Genomic DNA, 24,011 nt, shown 5'->3' on the forward strand with positions numbered 1-24,011 from the left:
TTATGGCCGATACTCCTGTGACCTCTTCATGAGAACAGAGTTTCCCGCTTCATGGTGCTCGGCGCGGTGCATGCCTGAAAGGCATTATCCATCAATAAATGGGAGATTAGCTGCGGCTTGTATATTTCCTGATCAGTGCGATTCTTGCTCTCCTTTTTTTCAGATGGCTCATTGTTATCCTGTTTCTTTTTAACGATGGAACGTTCTAATGGTTTTGCCATCTGACACACATCTGTTTCGGCTTAAACAATATCGTCATTCATTTAAAGCTGTGAAACTCATCTGTTATCATACAGGCTAGCAGAGAAAAGAAGGAAAAATGCAGGGAGCGCAGTTTGTTTCGGGGTATATTTACGAGATATTTTTTGCATGGAGTGTTGTAATTGCAGCAAAATTGTTGCAAATAGCAAAAATAAGGTCTTATGTAACTATACTGAAGTTAGTGTGTCTCGTGCGCTCTGCTGAATCATGTATAGATTTGTTTGTGATATAGGGGTCTGCAGCTGAGCTATGAGTAAGGCCACATGCACATTGCCGTAGCCGTTTTTGCGGTCTGCAAATTGCATTTTGCGGATTTCTACGTCCTGCCCTCTGTTAGAACTGCCTATTCTTGTCTGCAAAATTTTTTTTTGCAGACATGCGGATATGGACAGCACAAGGTGTACTCTCCGTATCTTTTGTGGCCCCCATTAAAATAAATGGGTCCACATCTGAGCCGCAAAAAGTGCAGATCGGACGCAAACCAAAACCACAGTCGTATACATGAGGCCTAAGAGGTATGCCTGGGCTGAAATGCATAAGCTGTCTCCCGAATTGGATGTTAAAGGGGTTGTGCCATGATAAATGTAAAAAATGAAAACCAGAGATCCTATTGTACATGATAATCTCTTTCTAACAAAGCTAGAACCAGCCCTGCACCTCACATGGGCCCAGAGATCTCCCCAGCCATTGCTCTGCTAGATTTGCATCAAGCTGACACCTCAAGGGGAGTGTCTTTTCTGCTGCAGCTCAGGAGGCGTGTCCATGCTCTCCCTATCACAGCTCAGGAGGCGTGTCCATGCTCTCCCTATCACAGCTCAGGAGGCGTGTCCATGCTCTCCCTATCACAGCTCAGGAGGCGTGTCCATGCTCTCCCTATCACAACTCAGGAGGCGTGTCCATGCTCTCCCTATCACAGCTCAGGAGGTGTGTCTCAGCTCTCCCTACCACAGCTCAGGAGGCAGTTGAAGGATAAAACTGAGCATGTGCTGCCTTCTCGGTGGGTAGGACAAAGAAATAAGTAAAGAAACAAACAAACAGCAGGTGGAGCTATACAGATACATTTTATTGAATAACTCAGTAGCTAAAATACACGCAGTTACAAAAGTATTCAGATCCAAGAGCTGGTTTCAAAACACTAGAATATTTTTCGTTGGACAACCCCTTAAAATGGTATCAATTAAGCCGAAAAAGTTTTTATCCATGTTGGAGGATGGGCTTTTATATGTATACATGTTATATAAACATGCAAAATATAACACGTATGTTCAGGAGTAGACTGGGAGCTTAAAGTGGACCTGGAAAAAAACCTAAAAGAGGCCCCATGTTGTAGGCGGATCCAAATTGACAAAATACATAAGTAGCCAGGGACAACAGGAGTAATCGGGCCAGCAATACTGTAGTGCAGCACAAAATACCACTCCAGCAAAACCAAATACTACAGTGCAGCAAAAAATACTGTTGCCCTCAATGCAATATTCAACTGTATCATCCATGCTGAGGATGGCTATACAGTTGAATTCAGGAGGGCACCTACACCCCGGCCAGGCGCATAAGTACCTGATACTCCTACATTAATTAATGCTGAGAACATCAGATCATTAGGTATCCAGCTGGCAGCTGTGAGGAGGGCTCGGGAAATTTCCCTGTAGGTGCTATGGCCAGTCTTCCAGTCTTTATGTTATGTGATTTGGCATTCAACCATCTTTTTAGTTTTGCAGGATCCTCCGCTGAAGCAGAACCTCAAGGGTGGTGGATGTATGAAAATATATCTGAAAATGTGGGTTGAGGGGAGCTTAAAATGTCCCAGAAATTAGTTTAAATTGTTTGTGGAAGTGTGTGTGTGTGTGTGTGTGTGTGGGGGGGGGGGGGGGGGGTATAGCTACCATTCTGACCCCATAGGTGTCCACCACAGCAAAGTTTATAATAAGGTAAAGAATGGTAAATTCACATGTTGACGTTGAAATGCAGTTTTTTGGCAGTTTATTTGCAAGAATCTGTGAAAAAATCGGATTGGACCGCAGTGTTATAGACCTTCAGAAATGTGGCCCAACCTAAATTGTTAAAGGGTTTGCCCAGGACCTCTGCAGCCGATCACTAGTCTCAGTGGTGATGCTTGCATGTGACTGCTGAGGCCAGTGAATGATCCGATGTGGGGACCATTGAAGAAAAGCCACTGGAAAGGTGGGAGATTTCTAGGTGAGTAATAGTAATGGTTCCTAATTGGTTCTCTTTACTCAGTGCTGTACAAAATCGCATTATATTGCAGGTCAGTGCCGGATTATCAGACTTTCGGGTTTATTGGATGGCAGATTAAAAGTCATTCCGCTGTGTTCCTATGTGCGGCCTGCTCTCCACCAGCGGCTGAGCTGGTTATACAGTAGCACAGGTCTTGGCTGTGGCACATATTGCATTCAATAAACTTAATTGGTAAATTGTTCTTCACACCAGCCTCGAAACCGTTTGGCAAAGCAACTCAAATCTGGAGGTAAACCTGACACAAGCATTCATTGTTAATGTAGGGATTACAAATAAAAAGAGGTTTTTTTTGTAGCTGCTGATGGGTCTGAAGGTGACCGAGGTGGAGCAGAACGAGGAACAATATTTTGACAGACTGTACTGTCTTATGTCAATATGGGGACCTGCAGTGAACAACATTTGGATGAGTTTCTGTGTAAATAGAGCAGATCTGATATCCAGAGAAAGGTAAAAGTTCATCCCCCTCCTGGGCCTTAACCCAGGATCAATAAATAAACTGCCCAGTTTACTCTATCCCAGAACTGTCTTTGATTCTATAACATTTCTGACCTCAGGATGATAGACTTCAGTCACTTCATCAGCCACCAAGTCCCTGTCCCTAATGGAGGTTGCAGACTAATTCCTCTATCTCAGAAACACACACCCTATTAGTAAAGTCTGAGATTATAGAAGGGGTCCCTGTTCCAGACCTTAATCTATTAGACAATTACAGTGTGGTCTACAAAGAGAGACTCTTGCTCTGGAGGACCTGGCATGGCCATACAATACATGGGCAAGCCTTCAAAATCTGAACCATGTGTGTAATTCTTCATTTCTCCTGCGGGTGTGCTGTAGGGAAGCTGAACACTTACTATCAGGTTACCAACGAGTTACAGTTTATCACTTTCTGGGTGTCCTAGCAGCAGACCACCATGTAACAGTTTATTATTAATGAAAAAATGGTAACCTTGTTAGCAAAAGTTACTACGGGAAGTGCTGCCATGCTAGTCGTCATTCTCGGAAACTGGCAGTAAACGGTCAGTCTTCCGCCATGTTCTGTCAATCGCCAGTAGACCATATTTCTCATTTAAATATGACAACCAATATGGCTGCACATGCCTTCGCAATTTTTACTAAAATAGACACCACAAGAAAGGTGAAAAATGTCAGTATCTGTGTGAGCCCAAAAAAAATATAAAAATGCAGTCCCAGTTACAAAGAATAGTGTAAATAATAAATATGTAAATAATTAAGTCCCTACTGATCTTTTCTGAACTTTGAGGAAAGAACAATAAAAAAAAGTTAAAAATAAGATCCTCCTCCTACACCAATCGTTATCGTAACACTGGCCATGACTCAATTCTAAAATAGACAAGCTATATATCTAAATTGACAAATGAGAAAAAGTCAGTTTTAAGGTAAATAAACCACTCGGAATTACCTGGATTTCTACATTGTCCACATTCAAATGAGAAATTTAGATAATTCCAAAGCATTCATGTAATGTTTCTTGGGCTGTGTGTATATGTGTGTGTGTGTGTGTGTGTGTGTGTGTGTATGTGTATATATATATATATATATATATATATATATGTACAGTACAGACCAAAAGTTTGGACACACCTTCTCATTCAAAGAGTTTTCTTTATTTTCATGACTATGAAAATTGTAGATTCACACTGAAGGCATCAAAACTATGAATTAACACGTGGAATTATATACATAACAAAAAAGTGTGAAACAACTGAAAATATGTCATATTCTAGGTTCTTCAAAGTAGCCACCTTTTGCTTTGATTACTGCTTTGCACACTCTTGGCATTCTCTTGATGAGCTTCAAGAGTTAGTCATCTGAAATGGTTTTCACTTCACAGGTGTGCCCTGTCAGGTGTAATAAGTGGGATTTCTTGCCTTATGAATGGGGTTGGGACCATCAGTTGCGTTGTGGAGAAGTCAGGTGGATACACAGCTGATAGTCCTACTGAATAGACTGTTAGAATTTGTATTATGGCAAGAAAAAAGCAGCTAAGTAAAGAAAAACGAGTGGCCATCATTACTTTAACAAATGAAGGTCAGTCAGTCCGAAAAATTGGGAAAACTTTGAAAGTGTCCCCAAGTGCAGTGTCAAAAACCATCAAGCGCTACAAAGAAACTGGCTCACATGCGGACCGCCCCAGGAAAGGAAGACCAAGAGTCACCTCTGCTGCGGAGGATAAGTTCATCCGAGTCACCAGCCTCAGAAATCGCAGGTTAACAGCAGCTCAGATTAGAGACCAGGTCAATGCCACACAGAGTTCTAGCAGCAGACACGTCTCTAGAACAACTGTTAAGAGGAGACTGTGTGAATCAGGCCTTCATGGTAGAATATCTGCTAGGAAACCACTGCTAAGGACAGGCAACAAGCAGAAGAGACTTTTTTGGGCTAAAGAACACAAGGAATGGACATTAGACCAGTGGAAATCTGTGCTTTGGTTTGATGACTCCAAATTTGAGATCTTTGGTTCCAACCACCGGGTCTTTGTGCGACGCAGAAAAGGTGAACGGATGCCTGGTTCCCACCGTGAAGCATGGAGGAGGAGGTGTGATGGTGTGGGGATGCTTTGCTGGTGACACTGTAGGGGATGAATTCAAAATTTAAGGCATACTGAACCAGCATGGCTACCACAGCATCTTGCAGCGGCATGCAATTCCATCCGGTTTGCGTTTAGTTGGACCATCATTTATTTTTCAACAGGACAATGACCCCAAACACACCTCCAGGCTGTGTAAGGGCTATTTGACCATAAAGGAGAGTGATGGGGTGCTGCGCCAGATGACCTGGCCTCCACAGTCACCGGACCTGAACCCAATTGAGATGGTTTGGGATGAGCTGGACCGCAGAGTGAAGGCAAAAGGGCCAACAAGTGCTAAGCATCTCTGGGATCTCCTTCAAGACTGTTGGAAGACCATTTCAGGTGACTACCTCTTGAAGCTCATCAAGAGAATGCCAAGAGTGTGCAAAGCAGTAATCAAAGCAAAAGGTGGCTACTTTGAAGAAACTAGAATGAGACATATTTTCAGTTGTTTCACACTTTTTTGTTACGTATATAATTCCACATGTGTTAATTCATAGTTTTGATGCCTTCAGTGTGAATCTACAATTGTCATAGTCCTGAAAATAAAGAAAACTCTTTGAATGAGAAGGTGTGTCCAAACTTTTGGTCTGTACTGTGTGTGTATATATATATATATATATATATGTTAGAAAAAGGAAGGGCAGCACTCCAAGAAATAAAAATAGCATGCTTGAGGAAGGCTCCTGTCTAGAGCCGAAACGTCGCATGCTCCAATGGGGTAAATAAAGTTTTTTTTTTGCTATTTTTATTTCTTGGAGTGCTGCCTATCCTTTTTCTAACTTGTATTTATTGGATTGGCTTTAACCACTTTGGGCCAGTTGCACCCACTATTTTACATTAGGGACGGTGCTGCCACTGTTTTTTCATTTTTTCTAATAAAAAAGACTGTCACCCTGATAAGTCAACAAATAAAAATGTTATAACTGTAAATGCTTTGTAAACCAAGACTACCCAGTGTTTGGCCCTGAGGATCTAAAATAGCCAGGTCCTGTCCCCGCTCCTGACATGCCTGTTATAATTCCTTCATGCATTTTCCATATAATAACAATTCTGGAGCATCTATTCTTATGGCTCTATGTTTTGCCATTCCTTTATTATTCCTGCTAGAAGTTATTAATGAATTACTAGCAGTCTGCAGTAAGGGTACAGAGGGGTGGCAACCCGTTTGGGGGGGTGTACCTGCACAGTCTGAAAATGGCAGCACTGATTGGATAGAGTGAGACTGTGCTGGTGCACACCCCCAACTTGTTACCACCCCTCTGTACCCTTACTGCAGACTGCTAGCAAATTATTAATAACTTCTAGCAGGAATAATAAAGGAATGGCAAAACATAGAGCCATAAGAATAAATGCTCCATAATTATTGTTATATGGGGAATGCATGAAGCTATTAAAACAGACATGTCAGGAGTGGTGACAGGTCCTCTTTAACTTACGATAGATATCCTCTATAGGCTTGTCATAGGCCCAAGATGTTGAAACTGACCTTTTTTTTTTTTTTTTATCAATTCTTTATTTTCATATTTTCAAATAATCAAGTAGTCAAATTGCATTGGTGAAACTGACCTTTGAGCAAGAGGCTGTCTTCTTCGTATCTACCATTCTTACACCATGAATATCCTGGTAGAAAAAAAATCCCACTAGGAGCGAACAACCACATATTAGAAATAATAAATTCCTAAATAATTAATATACCGTATTTTTTGTAAATCCATATTCATCCTATGAAACATCTGCCTTGTGCAATATTTTAAGATGAAATAACACCTTCTAACCCTTTGCGACCCCTTCTGCTAAATTACCGGAAGCTTTATGACTTTTATATTATTGGGAGCTTTGTAGAAAATCTATTTTTATGCTGATTTAATGTTTACAAATTTTAATATAGGGAACGTGTCCTTTTCCAGAGATCATAAGCAACCCCTTTTTGTTTTTGTTTTTTGTTTTGTTTTTTACTAAAGTGTAATTTTTTTTCTCAGCTAATTTTCTAAAAATAATGGAGAAAACATTTTTTTTTTTTTAGTTTATTTTCTTTAAAGTCAGTGCAAAATCTTAGGCTGGGGCTTTTGGAAAGTATTGCATTGCTAGGTTTGACCTCTGCAGCAGGATGGTGAGATGGCATCACGAAGCATTGATCAATCACTGCGATGACCAACTTCCTGTGAGATTTCAGTGTGTCAGCTCAGCCTATGGCGGTGACATTGATTTCCTCTCACTCTCAGTTCCTGTCTGAACAGATAACCATTCTGTCATGCCGGGGCATCTGTCAGATTTCTTTTTTTTTTTTTTTTTTTCCCCCCGTTCTTCGAGTCTCACCAAAGCTGCTTCATGTATTAATCATTGCCTGTGACAGGAATTAGCAAATACCTTTCAACGCTTGTAATAAAAAGCGCTGGAAAACAAACATAAAATGAACTTAGTAAATAGTGCAAGCATAAGAGGTACCCGAAGGAGTAATAAAATACTTATTTTATAGTATGCCACAAGTGCCATCTGTAGGACACCTTTGGTTTTGGCATTGAAAATGCTAGCATCCAAAAAGTTTTTTGAAAAGTTTATGTAACTTTTTGTCTATTTGTAGCTTGGGGGCCTTTAGCTTACTGTGCAGGTACCATGTTGGGTGTCCCACGGGCTCACGTATGTCAATTTGCTAGATTTTTTACTTTATGCTATTACTATGGCAGGAGGCAATGATCGGTGTTATGCCAACTTTAGGTTACTGTCTTTTTAAGAGAATGCATATATGCATGTGCGTGTTTTTTCCTTATGGACTGTGTAGGAAGTGCTATAAGAACATGCCTGCTTTCTTCCAAAATCGGTGCCCCACCTGTCAATAAGTTTTTCCTGGTATTAAAATCGATGGGGCTGAAGTGCTACACCAGCTGCAACCTGTGCACAGGCTTAGTGCAGTTTTTGTTAGAAAGCAGTTGTTTTTCTTATCTTGTAGAACGCCATTAAAGGGGTTCTCCATCTTTGAGGTCTTCATTAGCAGACCCCTGCAACGTGTTGACCTGTTATAAAAGTCATACTCACTTGATCCCCAATGTTCCATCCGGCTCTCCTCACTACGATTCTGGTCCCCATTCTATAAACTTCCAAAGGATAGGGTCATGTGCACCATGGTAGCCAATGATTGGTCTCAGCAGTGATGTGTCCCCAAACACCATGCCACTTGGGAAAACGTCATTGCTGAGGCCGGTCATTGACTGCAGTGGAGCATGAGACCCCGTGGGTCTAGATGTTGACAAATGGGGACTGGAAGTCCAGAGAAGACTAGCTAAGTGAGTGTTTGGCTGGCAACTCTCTAAGGCATATGGCCAACTTTAGTCTTGGTTGCATCTTTGCTCTTATATCTTTTGACTCTTATTTTCTGTATGGAAGCAAGTGGAGTATGGCTTGTATAAGTGGAAATCATCTCCTCATCTGTTGGCACCATGTATGTAGACCAGCCCAGGGTTTCTCAACTCCAATCCTGAGGGCCCACCTCCTGGTCACGTTTTTGGGATTTCCTTAGTATTCAACAGGTGATATAATTAGTGTCAGTGCATCAGGACTTACCAAAGGAATTCATTTTGTGGGATATTCTCAAATCATGACCAAATTTATGATATTGAGAGTTTTCAGGATCACATCATGCCTGTATTGCTTGACTAACTACTGTGGCACAGTTGCATGTAGGTAGGTTGTCGGCAAAGTAAATTGTTAAAATGGGGCACTGTGACAAGGAATACGTTTTTTAGATTTGAGGATCGTTGCTTTATGGATAGTCCAGATGCCGTAATCCAAGATGGCTTACTGGAAATATCATCTATCAGCCAATTATTATATAGTAGGTGCCAGGTGTGGAACCACAGACAGGAAATGAAGGCTATATTAGGAACATTCCACTCCTCGTGATGTCATGGACACAGACAAAGCCTCTCTTTCTTTACCCTTATCTACAATACTGCTTCCTTCCAACTGTCCTGAATTGAGTATTCACAATTCCGATTGTTTTACAGCCACTTGTCAGCTGGTTTTAGAAGCATGGCTGAACTCTTGTCCCTGGTGACATTGCAGAAATGTATCCTCACGAAGATGTTCATGCACTTATTGAGATCAGGTTGCACACTTTAGTTCTCATCCAGATTTATTACTGTACTTAAGTCCTGTATTTTCAAAGAAAAGTTATGTACTGGATTTGTTAATATGCTACTGTGTTTATGGAGATGACTTTGTAATGTAGTCGCTGCATGTGAGATACGACCTTTCCTTGTACTATGCATCTACCTCTCTTGGAACATCATATCTCCTTCTACTTCACATTTCTGTTCTCCTTGTACATTTGATCCCATATTCCCCTGTACTTCAGATCTCTGTTCTTTTTATACATCCGATGTCATATCTCCTTCAAGTCTTGTATCTCCTTGAGATCTTATATCTTCTTTGGATCTTGCTTCGCCCTATGCAACTAATCCCATATTTCCTTATATTTTGAATTGTGTTCCTCCCAGTACATTAAATCATATATCTTCCTGTACTTCAGATCTTTCCTCTCCTTGTACATCTGATATTTATCTCCTTTGGATCTTTCATCTCCTTGTACATCTGATATTATATCTCCTCAGAATCTTGCCTTTACTTGTGCATTTGATCCCATATCTTCTCATACGTTGGGTATTTATTCTTCTGGTATATCTAATTTAATATCTTCCTATAGATCCCCATTGTCCTTGCACATCTGACCCTATATCCCCTTCAGATGTTGCTACTCCTAGTACATTTATCCCATATCTTATACTATACAGATCTTTGTTCTCCTTGTACATCTGATCCCATATATCCTTATATTTTGGATCTCAGTTCTTCTTGTCCATCTGATCTATTACTTTACTTCAGATCTCTGTTCTACTTATACATCTGATCCCATATATCCTTATACTTCAAATGTCACTTCTCCCTATATATCCGATCCCATACCTCTTTATACTTTGGATCCCACTATTCAATTGTAGACTTAATCTAACATCGTCTTCTAATTGGAATCTCACTTTTTCATCTACATCTAATCCTAATTTTCCGTCCTGTATCTGATGGACGTTTGCTTTGAGAGTTAGGTAATTGAGGGCTACACATTAACGTTAAAAAGGCAGCATTTTATGTTTTAGACCTGGGACCGAGGTGCCTGGAAAAAGTGGTTGGAAAAAACTACTGTATGTGCCAAGAGGGCAAGGGCTAAACAGTGACATTTGGTCCCTATGGGACTTGGGGTATCTGTTAGCCTTCCATCCATCCCAAGGTTGGATTACTCAATAAGGAAAACCTTAAGGTTAACTTGTGATAATGCTCTATATTTACAGAGTGTCATAAGTCTTGGTTGACCCAAAGTTGCCATGAAACCCTGTCCTAAAGTAGGGCCCTCACAAATCACTTTAATGGGGGTTCAGGAGTCCAATGCAGCTGCATTGATTGCTGTAAGCATTTCCATCCCTTTTATCTTTTCAACTTGTCTTCTAAATCTTTACCATTGTGGTCGATTTTGAATATTTTTTAAATTATTCACAATGCCAAACGAGAATCTGTCCCTTCTTTAATGATTGTTCAGTTACATGGACATTTGTGCTGTGTTTTATCTTCTGTTGAGCAAGGAAAGATCTGGGTGCTAAGCGTACTGAAACCGTTACATCTGCAAAATACATTGGCAGGGGGTCGACCAGAAAATCGAGGCTGGAGCCAGCAGACAGGCTGACTCTGGTTGCATTAGATTGTACATGTAAAACAGTTAACGTGGAACGTTATCCATGCTCGGACTGAGTGAATGGAAATAGCCAGCAACGTGAGAGTTGAGACAAGATAGAATGCAGTACGAGACCTGATGTTGTCTTGTACCACTGTGCAGCCATATAACAAGACGTGGAATATTAATGGTCCCATGGCCTCACAAAGCTGTTTTCCACACGTTTACTGCTCTGTGATCATTTTATAAGTCAAGTACATTTCATGGATTTCCTTTAATATGTTTTGAAGACCACCCAAGCCGATGATTTTGGTCCACCACCTGAGACAGTCTCTGGACCCCGCTGGTAATTTATGTGCTATAAAGTCAAGTGAAAATCTCTTTAATGTATTAATTAGTTTTTCAGAGCAATGTAGTAAAAATGAATATACACTGCCTGTCCCAAAAAAAGTCGCCACCTGGATTTAACTAAGCAAATAGTTCTGAGCCTCCTATTGGATAATTACTGCATGGGCGATTATCTTTCAGCTGGCAATAAGTTATTTAACCCCAACTGGTGCAATGAGTTGCTTCTCATTTCTTAAACAACCATGTCAAAAGACACATCTCGTGGTCGTGGAAAAGATGTTAGTCTGTTTGAGAAGGGTCAAAGCATTGGCATGCATCAAGCTGAGAAAACATCTAAGGAGATTGCAGAAACTACTGAAATTGGGTTAAGGACTGCCCAACGCATTATTAAAAACTGGAAGGATAGTGGGGACCCATCGTATTCGAGGAAGAAATGTGGCGGGAAAGAAATTCTGAATGATCGTGATCGGCAATCACTTAACGTTTGAAATCAAATTGAAGAAAAACAACAGTAGAACTCAGGGCTATGTTTAATAGTGAAAGTAAGAGCATTTCCACATGCACAATGCGAAGGGAACTTAAGGGATTGGGACTGAAATTCTGTGTAGGCGTAAGAAAACCACTAATCAGTGAGGCAAACCAGAAAAAAAAGGCTTCAATTTGCTAGGGAGCATAAAGTTTGGACTCTGGAGCAATGGAAGAAGGTTGTGTGGTCTGATGAGTCCAGATTTACCCTGTTCCAGAGTGATGGGCGCATCAGGGTAAAAAGAGAAGATGAAGTGATGCACCCATCATGCCTAGTGCCTCCTGTACAGGCCTGTGGGGGCAGTGCTATGATCTGGGGTTGCTGCAGTTGGTTAGGTCTAGGTTCAGCAAGAGTATGTGCTCCAAGAATGAGGTCAGCTGACTACCTGAACATACTGAATGACCAGGTTATTCCATCAATGGATTTGTTCTTCCCTGATGGCACGGGCATATTCCTAGATGACAATGCCAGGATTCATCGGGCTCAAATTGTGAAAGAGTGGTTCAGGGAGCACGAGACATCATTTTCACACATGGATTGGCCACCACAGAGTCCAGACCCTAACCCCATTGAGAATCTTTATATTATTTTTTTTTGGACAGGCAGTGTATGCGTAGCAGCTCTAAAAATACACCACCTTCTTGTAGAGGCCAAAATCCATTCTTCTCCCTTCAAAGTTATGAACTGTTTGAGTTTGGTCTTAAATACTTGTTTCCTCAATATTCGGGACCAGTATACGTATATTAAATGTGGACTTTACTTATATATTTCCTTTTGATGTGATAATATATGTTTGTTTAGGGTCAGTAGAACAAAATGTAGGAACCGGTTTCGAAACGATGGCTGTCAACTAAATGGTCATTCATCCAGTCTTCGGGTCCCCAACTGAATAGATAAGCAGGTGCCCATAGATGGTTAGTTATATAGGGGTTACAGAGGTTGTAGTCACACCTGGGGCTAGTGTTGTAAGGGGCTTAGTCACCAGCCTGTGCACAAGAGGGCACTATTACTATAAATGGCCCTAGAACACCTCTGATGTATGAATGTAATTGAGAAGGTAAAATCTAAATTCTTGCCTCCTGACATTAGACAAGGGATGTCTCTAGCAACTTTTCACATTCATCATTAATGTTAACATTTCATTTTGACCAGAGATTCTTCTTACATGTAAATATTTTTGGTGTTTTCTAGATCCCATTTTCACTCGTTCAGTTTCCACTTTGGGAGTTTTTAAAGGTAAGTGACAAAATCATTGAACATGCAGTTAAACTAAATGTTAATTGTGTAAATCTGCATCTGCACTATATAAAAATGTGTCATGTGGCTGAATTGTTCAGACTAGATGGTGCACGTTTGATGTATTCATGGAATGTGATACTCTTATTTTTGAATTATCATAAAATTCCCTTGAGATTTTTTTGGCAAATATTCTATACTGATCTGTTGATTGTTTTTATTTAGTTCCTTATGGCTGTCTAGTCCCATCATATACTGCAGCAGATTAGTCCTCTACGAAGCTCAATGTCAGGCACCCACACTGTGCTAAATTTAACAGGAAGCCAAGTAACTTGCTAGATTTTTTTGGAATTTGGTTAAAAACAAGGGCACCAGGGGAAGCCCATTCTAATGCAGTTATCCGATTCTGGATGAGCTCAGCTGTAGTATACCATGCGTGGTGGAATAATGGTGGGTGGGAGTCACAATATTGATTCCTAGGAACATCTGTCATGGAAGCCTCAAAGCACATGCCATCCTAAATTTAGCTCTATGATCCCGAACACCACCCTCCTCCTACTTTTAGTGTACATACCTCTGAAGTCAAGACTAGTTATGACACTGTCCCAAGTAGTAGTAACATAATGGTACCACCATTGTGAGTCTCATGAAGAGATATACTGTACGCCAAAAAGTGGTAAGAACGTAAACATTCTCCATATGGTCCCACAAAAAGTTGTGTAGAGGTTGATGAGTGATAGTCAAATCCCTAGAAAACTTCAGATGTTGACTTATGGTACAGTCACCTATAGAGGCTCTACAGTGAGAACATTCTTCCTACCAGAGGAATTCAATATGCAAATAATATTACATAACTGTTGGAAGCCACATTAGAATGGGAAAGATGAAGAATTTTATTCTCTAGGAAATAGCCCTAATTTAGAATTTGTGACCCTTTAAGAAATGTTATAACCACAAGCTCTTGTCCATAGGGAAGATATGATACCAGCCCATTCAGAGGCAGACCAACCACAGATCACGTCTGTTCATTATTGAATGATGGACGTGAAGCACTGCACTATTTGTAAACACATTTAGGGAGAGGTTTAAGCTGTTCCCTAGTGACAATGGAGTAATGAGCATCTCCTTTTCTGAACTTCTGGGAAATGCTTTCTTAGTTGGCCGGGGTCAAGCTGGGAATACCCACTGGGTAAAGCATTGACTGTAAAAGCATGTCATTTATATGGTGGTTCCCTGAAGTCACCGTCTTCAGTGCTAATATCCATATTCAGTTTACTCTACTATTATTCTTGTTCTATTATTATTGTTTTGCTATTACTTTTGTTATTGTGTTATAATTGTTATTATATCATCCTATTATTACTATTTACTATTATTGTTATTATGATATGTTAGTATTGTTTTATTACTATTATTCTTTTTAGATGATTATTATAATTACTGTTGTTATTTTATTATTGTTATATTATTGTTATTATTACTACTCCTATTATTCTTGTTGTTATCATTGCTATTATTATATTATTATGCGCTGTCTTTAGAATCAAACCTTTTTTGGCCTTCTGGACCGCACTTTTTGGGGGCTTTTTCAACTCGGCATTCTGAAATGTTTTATTATTTTGATTTGATCTAATATCTATCTATGTTATACATTTCTAGCTTTTGTTAAAGTTATGGGGATTTTTATATTTTATATTGGTTGTCAAAAATGTTTTTGCATTCTAAAGGAAACCTTAAAAGGGTTTTCCGAGATATTTTTACTGATGACCTATCCCCTGATTGGTGGGGGTCCTACACCCAGAACCCCCGCCGATCAGCTGTTTGAGAAGGCTCCGGCGCTCCTTTGAGCGCTGTGGCTTTCTCTCAGTTCACCAAACACAGCGCCGTCCAGTTCATAGCTGCTGTGCTTGGTGTTGGTACTTCAGTGGGGCTGAGCTACTCCTTGGCCACGTGACCGATGAATGTGATGTCACATGGCCTAGGCAAAGGTGAAAGAAGGCCGTGGCATTACTACGAGTACTGGTGCCTTCTCAAACAGCTGATCAGGGGGGATCCTAGGTGTCAGGCCCCACTCCATTAGATACTGATGACCTATCCAGAGGACAGGCCATCAGTAAAAATTTCTCAGAAAACCCCTTTAACTTAAACTTCCAAGTCATTAAATATTGGTATACGCATCCCATTATATTGTACCAGTGTGCAGAAGCTTATGTACCACATTATTGGTGTATGTACAAGAGACAGTCCTTGAGGCTATTGTCAGGTCCCGGGGTGGTCTTCGTAGTAAAGCTGGGGATGCCATACCTTGAAGGGGTTAAAAAAAAAAAAAAAACAGAGCCCTGCTTTATAGATGGCATACATTGCAGATAGCTCGGTAATACCAAACGTGGTGGGGACGCGCATCAAACCATGTACAACAGAAGAAATCAGAATGCCATATGGCGCTCGAATCTTGTGCAATATTTATCAGTAAATTCCTCAGACTATTTCTTCCCAAATGGAGCCGACTATGACAGGAAGGTGTCGGGGCCCGGCACATTATAATCATGTGGGTGTCAACTTGTCAACAGCAATGACATTTGCCTTAACTATGACCGTAGCAAGATCTGCCACCCAAGCCTCCCAGTTAGGCTACTTTCACACTTGAATTTTGTCTTTCCATTTGTGAGATCCGTTCAGGGGTCTCACACGCGGTCCAAAACGGATCAGTTTTTGCCCTAATGCATTCTGAATGGATAAGGATCCGCTCAGAATGTATCAGTATCAATTCAGTCTCTATTCAGCTTTGGAGACGGACACCAAAACGCTGCTTGCTACCATATTCTGGCTGTCAAAACCAGTGGAAACGCGACACAACAGACTCTTGTCCTGTATTGCTATAACTGGGCACAACATATGTGGGGAGACTTGTAACATCTGGTGCCAAGGAAAAGTTGAGCAGATGCCATAGAGACCAATTTTATTTCGCTACAATTTAATTGGTTGCTATGGGCAACCGCTCCATTTTTCCTTTTGCTTTGATGTTGATAAATCTGTCCCTTTAGTAGAATCTGCAACATGTGAGTAGATCACGTATGATTATTAGGTTATAGGCAGCCAGTGAGAAGGGTTAGAGGGGTTCAGATAGGTGCGGGTTCCACGTCTGGGACCCTCTCCTGTCTAGAGAACAGGGCCCCTGAAATGAAGAAGAGCACACCGCGCATGTGCAGTGGGAGTTCCGAATGTGCTGTGAATGGAGAGTACCCCACGCCAGCAGGGCCACCGCTCAGTTAACTGCTGAAAAAAGATGAGCCAGCTCTTGGTTATTTTCAGAGAGCGGCCGCGTATGTGTGGCTGCTCACTCTTCACCTCGGGGTGGGGGGTGTTCTGTCCTGAAGATAGAATCTGGTTCCAGATGGGGGGACCTGCACCTATCTGACATTGATAGCATATCTGTCACGGCGGACGTGCACTCACTCACAGATAAACCACCAACCAGGCTCTAGGCGAGAGGCAGGGGAAGGGTCACCTCCTAGCTAATCCCTGACCTCTCTCCCTGCACTGCTCAGCCCACATGCAAACCTTGGTGGTAGGTATGATGTGTCCCCGTGCCTGGGCTAAAACACCCTAAATTCCCTGAGATGGTGAAGAGGGGAAATAGGAGCAGCCTGCTCGCACAGAACCTGGATGGGAGAGATGACACAAAACAACCAAGACAGCAAACAACAAAACTTGAAACCACACTTATCTTGCTGAGCTGGGACAGACAACCTTCCTTCCTAGCTTCCAAGACCAAAGTGATTCCTATAATCCGCTCAGAGCACTGGGATGGAGCGCTATTTAAACTAATGACCCCACCCAGTGCACCTGATGAGAGGCGGATCCAGCATGGCTCCAAAACAAAACACTAAACTTGTGCCGCTATTCTGGCCGACCTCCGCACATAGTCAGAGCGGGGCATGACAATATCCTAGCGATCCTAGTCATCCATGTTCCAGATGGGAATACCCCTTTAAAATGATTGTGTCTCCTGGATCTGAATACTTTTATAATAATTATTTGTAATTTAAAATGTAGTATAGCCAGTGAGCTATTCAATAAAATGTATCTGTATAGCGCCACCTGCTGTTTGTTATTTTCTGTCCGTCTCACTGAGCTGGTCGCACATGCTCAGTTTATATCTTCAACTGTCACCAGCTATATACTCTGTTAGAAGCTGTGACCATTACGGGGAGCAGAAAGGACACACCCCAGAGCTGCCAGGCTGAAGATAACCTAGCAGAATAATTGGGGAAATGAATGTGGAGATCTCCGGATCCATGTGAGGTATAGGGCTGGTTCTAGCTTTGTTAGAAAGACATTGTCATGCACTATATGATGTCTGATTTACATTTTTTACATCGATTATGGCATAATCCCTTTAATGTTACCGATTGGACACTGATCGCCTGCTGACGTGGAGAAACGATTATGGCGCACAACCAGGATGTCCCCGTTTTTTGCTGCCGCCGTCAGTTCATCAGGACCATCGGTTCTCCCTCTAAATCCAGGCTGTGAGGAGAACCATTTGTAAGAGCCCTACGGGGAAAAGCTTTCCAAAGCCAGGAGCTTATCAAAGGCTCCCTCTGTGTTTTCCTTTCAATCCAAGGAAAGAACTTGTCTCTAGCACATCCTGCAAAACGCGGCGCACGTACTGGAAGGGAGCGTCGTCCGTCATCTATATCCTATTACCTCGTGTTTGTTTAATATCATATGGCACGCTGTCAAGTGAATCACGTATATTTAGCATCATTGAAGTTGACCTGACTCCAGCACACGGGAGACTCGCTGTTTATGGGGTAGATGTATATTGGGTTAGTGTATAGTGGCTGAGGAGGTTGAATTTCCACGGCTGCCTTAAAGGGGCTGTCCACTTTACAAAAAACCTTTTTGTTAGAAGGATTCCCCAGAAATAAACCTTTTGCTAAAACCTTTGCCAGTCTAATGTAATCTGGTGGAAAAAAACTAGTATTATGTGTTAAAGGGGTTGTCCCAAAATTGATGTAAAATCAGACATCATATAGTACATGACAATCACTTTCTAACAAACTTAGAACCAGCCCTGGACCTCTCCATGAAGGTCTCCCCATTCATTGCTCTTTTCACACTGGCAGCTCAGGGGCATGTCCTTTATCAGGGGGTGTGTCCTCCCTGCTGCTGCTCTCTCCCTCTCACAGCTCAGAGAGTGTATCCTTTTTTTGCTGCAGCTCACTCCCTGAACTAACGCTACTAACAGTAGATGGACTGGTGGCAGTTGAGGGATAAAACTGAGCATGTGTGACCACCTCAGTAGGTGGACATGTGCACTACTTATACAGAAACACCAAGGGGCGCCATTATAATGAAGAAAAGAGAATATTTTACAACTGGAGCATTTTAGTAACTGAAAAATAATTAGTTTTTCATGCTGAATTATATTAAATGAACGTTTAATGGCGGCACAATGCCTTTATGTTTTTCTGCAGCGCCACCACAGGTTGAATAAAGCATAACATGTTGTAAATCAGAATCAGTGGGTGGATCATGTATCACATGAACGTGTCAAGTCCACCCAAGAGGCGCCATTTCTACAGTAGTTCTCTGCTATGGCTAATTGATTAGAGGTCTGAATAAGGGATTCCCTACCTTGGCATTTTGATAATAGATTTTGGTCCCTGATATTATAGGAGAAATTTATTCCATAGAAACAAATGATTCTCATGAAACTATGTGTACACATTAACAATTATTTTTAATATTTAATTTAAAAAAAAGACACCTATGGAACAGTTTTGATTTGGAAATCGCCTGCTGTTTTCTAACTACAGATTCTGTGCAGATCTGTGTGTCTCCATGGTAACAGACTACAGACAACCCCTATGTAGTCTGACCCTGCAGTCGCGCTCCTTTCCATCTGTCCTCCGCCTCCTCTTCAAACAGCTGATCGCGGGAGTGCCGGGTGTTGGACCCCTGCCGATCTGATATTGATCACCTATCCTGAGTGTAGTTCATTAATATAAAACCCCTGCGCAACTCCTTTAATTAACAGAACTGCTGAATATTTTTAATAAAGGCCAATTGAAAAAAAATATATATTGTCCAAAATGAGTAAAACTGCAAATCTCCCATTGTTTTGTGTCTACAGCTTCTCTGCAGACCGATTCGTGTCAATGGTAACAGACTACGGTGTAGTCTTAACCTGCAGACATATTGCCAACCAACTGTCCCCCTACTCCTGCAAAAGTATGTTAGTAAGAAGTGGTGGACAGATAGACCGGCGCATGACTTCAGGGTCAGACTACAGTCTGTAGTCTGTTACCATGGAGACGCACAGAATCTGTAGTTAGAAAACAGCAGGTCGGACCCCCGCCGATCTGATACTGATGACCTCTCCTGAGGATCGGTCATCAGTATAAAACCCCTGCACCACCCCTTTAATACATTTTTAAGAAAAATGTTATAATGGTGGCCCTTCCCTTTAAGCATTTACTTAATGGTTTGTGAAGGGGTTCACCAAAGGTTAACCTAAAATTGTAAGCCTTCAAAATAAATATCAGTGACACGGTACAGTAATATCTACAGAGTAGCAGATTAAACATTAGCACAAGTTTCTCCGCCGGCGTTCTTGGGAACCCTGATATTTGTAAGTCTTTGTCAACTGTCAGAAAGGGATTAGCTTGTGTAAATTTCTCTTTGTGTCTCTGTAGTGTCGGGAGATGACAGAATCTGAAGGCGTTTACACCCTGATATTCCTATCCCTGCAGGAAATATTACACCACTTTTTGTTTTTCCAAGTTATTTAATTAGACTTCAGTGTCAACTACCATTACCATAGAGGCAGAGCGGGCCCCTAAGGATCCAGCCCCTTTGCTACTGGGTGGTGAGAACCTGTACAAGACTGTGCTCCTGGAGTTGTAGGCAATTAAAGGGCATCTGTCAGCAGATTTGCACCTATGACCTGTTGCATGTGCACTTGGCAGCTGATGGGGGGGGGCAAACACTAGGCCCTTTTATACTGCGTGGCAAAAATGAACATCATTATTCAGGCCCTTTCTCTTCTATGTGCACCCCTGCTATTTAGATAGAACATGTCTTATTCTGGTCCTCAAAATCCAGACCTCGAACCCATAGAAGTCAATTGCTCTGCAAAAAAAATGCGGGTCGCACAAGGACGGTGTCCTTATTTAGCAGATGCGCAGTTTGCAGACTGCAAAACGGATACGGCCATGTGCATCGGGCTTTAGATATACAGCTCAGCAGGCAGTATCATACAAGATAAGATTAGATACACAGCTCAGCAGGCAGTATCATATAAGATTAGATACACAGCTCAGCAGGCAGTATCATACAAGATAAGATTAGATACACAGCTCAGCAGGCAGTATCATACAAGATAAGATTAGATACACAGCTCAGCAGGCAGTATCATACAAGATAAGATTAGATACACAGCTCAGCAGGCAGTATCATACAAGATAAGATTAGATACACAGCTCAGCAGGCAGTATCATACAAGATACAGGAACAATAGACTGTATCGCAGATGATTTAGATACAAAGGCACTGCGCACAATATATGACATGATGCGCTTAGATACACACCAGGCAGTATCATACAAGATGGGATTAGATACAAACTACACCAGACAGTATAGTGCAAGATGGGTTTAGATACACAGCTCAGCAGGTAATCTAGTACAAATGGGATTAGATACAAAGCCCAGCAAGCAGTATAGTACAAAATGGGATTAGATACACAGCTCAGCAGGCAGTATCGCACCCAACAGGCTGTGTATCAAGCACACATACACGATAGGATTAGATACACATGTGATTGGATGTGCTTGCTGATTCAAGCTGTTTATTGCCCTCTGGAGATAGTGAGAGAAGAGCCTGCGGACGGTCAGTGATGTTATTTAGACACTGAGTGAGAAACAGACTAACAGGAGTCCTGTCTGGCTGTAGTAACATGGCCACATGTAGTGGGCGGAGCTCCTGCAGACTGAACAGTGGGGGGAGGGGCCAGCCTGTGACTCATCACTCTGCAGCCAGGCTTTATCAATAAAGTTACCAAAACAGGAAACTAGGAAAGTAAACAGATCTGCCAGGATAGTCTGATGCCCAGACAGAGGGAAAGAAAGCACAGACATGAAAAGCAGGTATTGGTGAGCGGTGTTAGGGGCACATAAAAATAATTTTGATTTAGGGACCGGACAACCTTTTTAAATACAAACAAGGAGGAATATGAGTAAGGCTACTTTCACACTAGTTTTTGGCTTTCCGTTTGTGAGATCCGTTCAGGGCTCTCACAAGCGGTCCAAAACGGATCAGTTTTGCCCTAATGCATTCTGAATGGAAAAGGATCTGCTCAGAACGCATCAGTTTGGCTCCGTTCAGTCACCATTCCGCTCTGGAGGCGGACACCAAAACACTGCCTTCAGCGTTTTGCGTCCGCCTGTCGAAGCGGAGCCAAACTGATCCGTCCTGGCACACACGTTTTCTCTGACACTATCTGGCACAATAGAAAACGGATCCATCCTCTATTGACTTTGTGGTTGTATTATTGTAATGGAAGCGTTTTTGCAGATCCATGACGGATCCGCAAAAAACGTTAGTGTGAAAGTAGCTTAACTCCTCCATGGTACTGTTTTTTTTTTTCATTTTACTAATCAGATTTTTTAAAAGCTTCTTCACCTTTCCTGTTGCAGTATATATATTTTTTTATTCCTAAAATGACAATCCTGTAACATCTTTAGTGTCATTCCTCTGTTATTCTTGCTAGAAATATATTGGAGGTGTGTTCCTACACCCTCTGACACTGTCCAATCCGTACTGATAGTTTCAGATTGTGTCGGAACACGCGCCTCTGACAAGGGTAATGGTAACTCCCAATTGTCAATGTATTCTTACATTTCCAGGAGGGATAACAGAGGAAAGGCACAGTGCAGAATTATAAGAAAATATGCTCCAGAATTGTTATTTCATGAGAAATACAAATATTAACTGACAACAAAAAAAAAAAGGCTGGAAATGTAGCTGAAGGATCACCATGTCGTACTACATTTCCAGCTATTCCAGGGTAAATGTCTAGTCAGCCAAGGGTTCCCCATTCAGAATCGGCTGTTTATCAGGGTTGTCGGCCGTCGGCTGGTATAGCAGGGGAGGTCTGTGATGACACAACCCCCTTAAGCCAGCCAAGAAAATAATGAAGGGAACTTGCTAATTCTTTATAGTGTATTGTAACCTATTATTTTTTTATTAATCTTTTATTTTGTCACAGTTTTTTGTGTAAAGTGTGGTGCCCCCTGCTGACTGATACAGTAATCTGGGAGTTGTAGTTCTACCACATCTGGAGAGTCACGGCTTTTCCCAAGTTTGACCTGTAATGCTTTCCGTGACCCCTTTTACGTCAGTTCCCATCCTTGAAATCAACCCTTTTGCAGATGATCTAAAGCGTGCAATAAAATTCCTCCATATTTTTTATTTTTATACATTTTTATTTTCTCTTCTGTTTTTCATTCCAGGATCTCTGGTCATGGAAGCAGAGCCGTCCGCTCGATTCTTGGCAGTCTGCAGTCTGTGGAGCATTTGCAGGTGCAAGGGATTATAAGTTAAACTGAGGAAGAGGGGAAAAACACATTAAAAGAGGAGGGCAGAAAAAAAAAAAGAAGAGTAAAAGCATATGAGGTCCAGGCGCAGCGTTCTTTAGTGAAGCTGGTTTGTTTAGAGCGCCATCGCTGCTTTTGTTGTTTAGCGTCCGGAGGTCACTCTACAAAAGAGGTGAAAGAAAAAGTTGCATTAAGATGAAAGGCGGACAAATGTTTTGGACAAATTTGCTTTGGTTATCACAAAGAAGGTGTCAATCACCCATAATCCTGGTAGGAGAACACAATCCTATGTGCAGAGGCTGCCCCGAGCCGAGTGCAGGACTGTGCAGCTGGCTGCCCCGAGCTGATCTTCAGGGCTTTTCCTGAAGAAAGGCCATGATTCACTGTCCATGTGACAGCCCTGTCAGCAGGGCAGATTAAGTGGTGTCAGGAGGGGAGAAAAAATGTGTTGCAAGAGCCTACAGGCTGCAGAAAGCTTCTATGCAAAAGCAGCGGAGGACAGAACATCTGGGCAGCGAGGAAGCAACAGACGGGGGACTAGAGGGTTTATAGTGTTATTGTGGCTGGAAGATCCTAAAGGATGAAGATGGGAAATGTTCGTTTTTTTGTGTTGGACAACACGTTCAAGGAAATCCAACAAAATCTTTGCGTGACATTCTACGGAACGGCCAAAATGTCCAGAATTTAAAGGGGTTATCCAGGAATTTAATATTAATGGTCTATCCTCAGGACCACCCTACTCGCAGCTTACCAGGCACAGCGCCGCACGTTGTATAGTGGCTGTGCTTGGTATCGCAGTTCAGTCCCATTCACTTGAAAGGGACTGAGCTGCTCCTAGACCATGTGACCAATGTACGGTGATGTCACTGACCTCAGATGCAGTTACCTGCTTATGTCATTCTAATCCTGCCTGTAATGCTATCACCTCTGTGTATAGATACGACAGGATCCATTCATTCCTTGTACAATGACCTCTGCACAGGTTATATAGATCATGCCTAGAAAACTCTCCCATAGACGGCAATGAGGTCCTCTCCTGACCATTGTGTCTATAGCCCATGGGGCTCCCGTAAAGCAATTTTCTTAATGCTGATGTCCGCCCCCATTATCATGTTCAGAAGATAGAATAAATCTGCAATCAGAAATAGATTAGAAAAATACATATGTGGCAGAATCTGGTTTTAACTGGCAGATAAAAATTTCCTTGAAGATCCAAAACAAAGACAGTGGGAAGGGTGGTCAAGGATGGAAGTCAGGGGCATTAAAGTGTGACAGTAGGGTGCAAGTTATAAAAAATAAATAAACAAAAAGTTTATGCTCACCAATCTCCCACCGCTGCCATTCTGGGTGCCCGCTGCGTTCCACTTCCTGCTCTCATCCTGACACAGCAGGAAATGGCTGTGAATTCTGCTCAGCCAGTGATTGGCTGAATGCCATTCCCAGCCGTTTCCTGCTGTGTCAGGACTAGAG

General features: G+C 41.9%; 1 protein-coding gene across 1 annotated transcript in view; it reads left to right on the forward strand.

Annotated features, from left to right (window-relative positions):
• The window catches only part of SLC25A26 (solute carrier family 25 member 26), a 125,883-nt gene that overhangs the window by 78,610 nt on the left and 23,262 nt on the right, over positions 1-24,011 (forward strand). The window contains exons 6-7 of the mRNA XM_044301243.1: positions 12,892-12,936; positions 22,458-22,527. Coding sequence (XP_044157178.1) covers positions 12,892-12,936; positions 22,458-22,527 — 115 coding nt within the window. The remainder of the gene's footprint in view (positions 1-12,891; positions 12,937-22,457; positions 22,528-24,011) is intronic.

This window comes from Bufo gargarizans, chromosome 7 (genome assembly GCF_014858855.1).
Source record: "Bufo gargarizans isolate SCDJY-AF-19 chromosome 7, ASM1485885v1, whole genome shotgun sequence".
NCBI classification, from domain to species: Eukaryota; Metazoa; Chordata; class Amphibia; order Anura; family Bufonidae; genus Bufo; species Bufo gargarizans.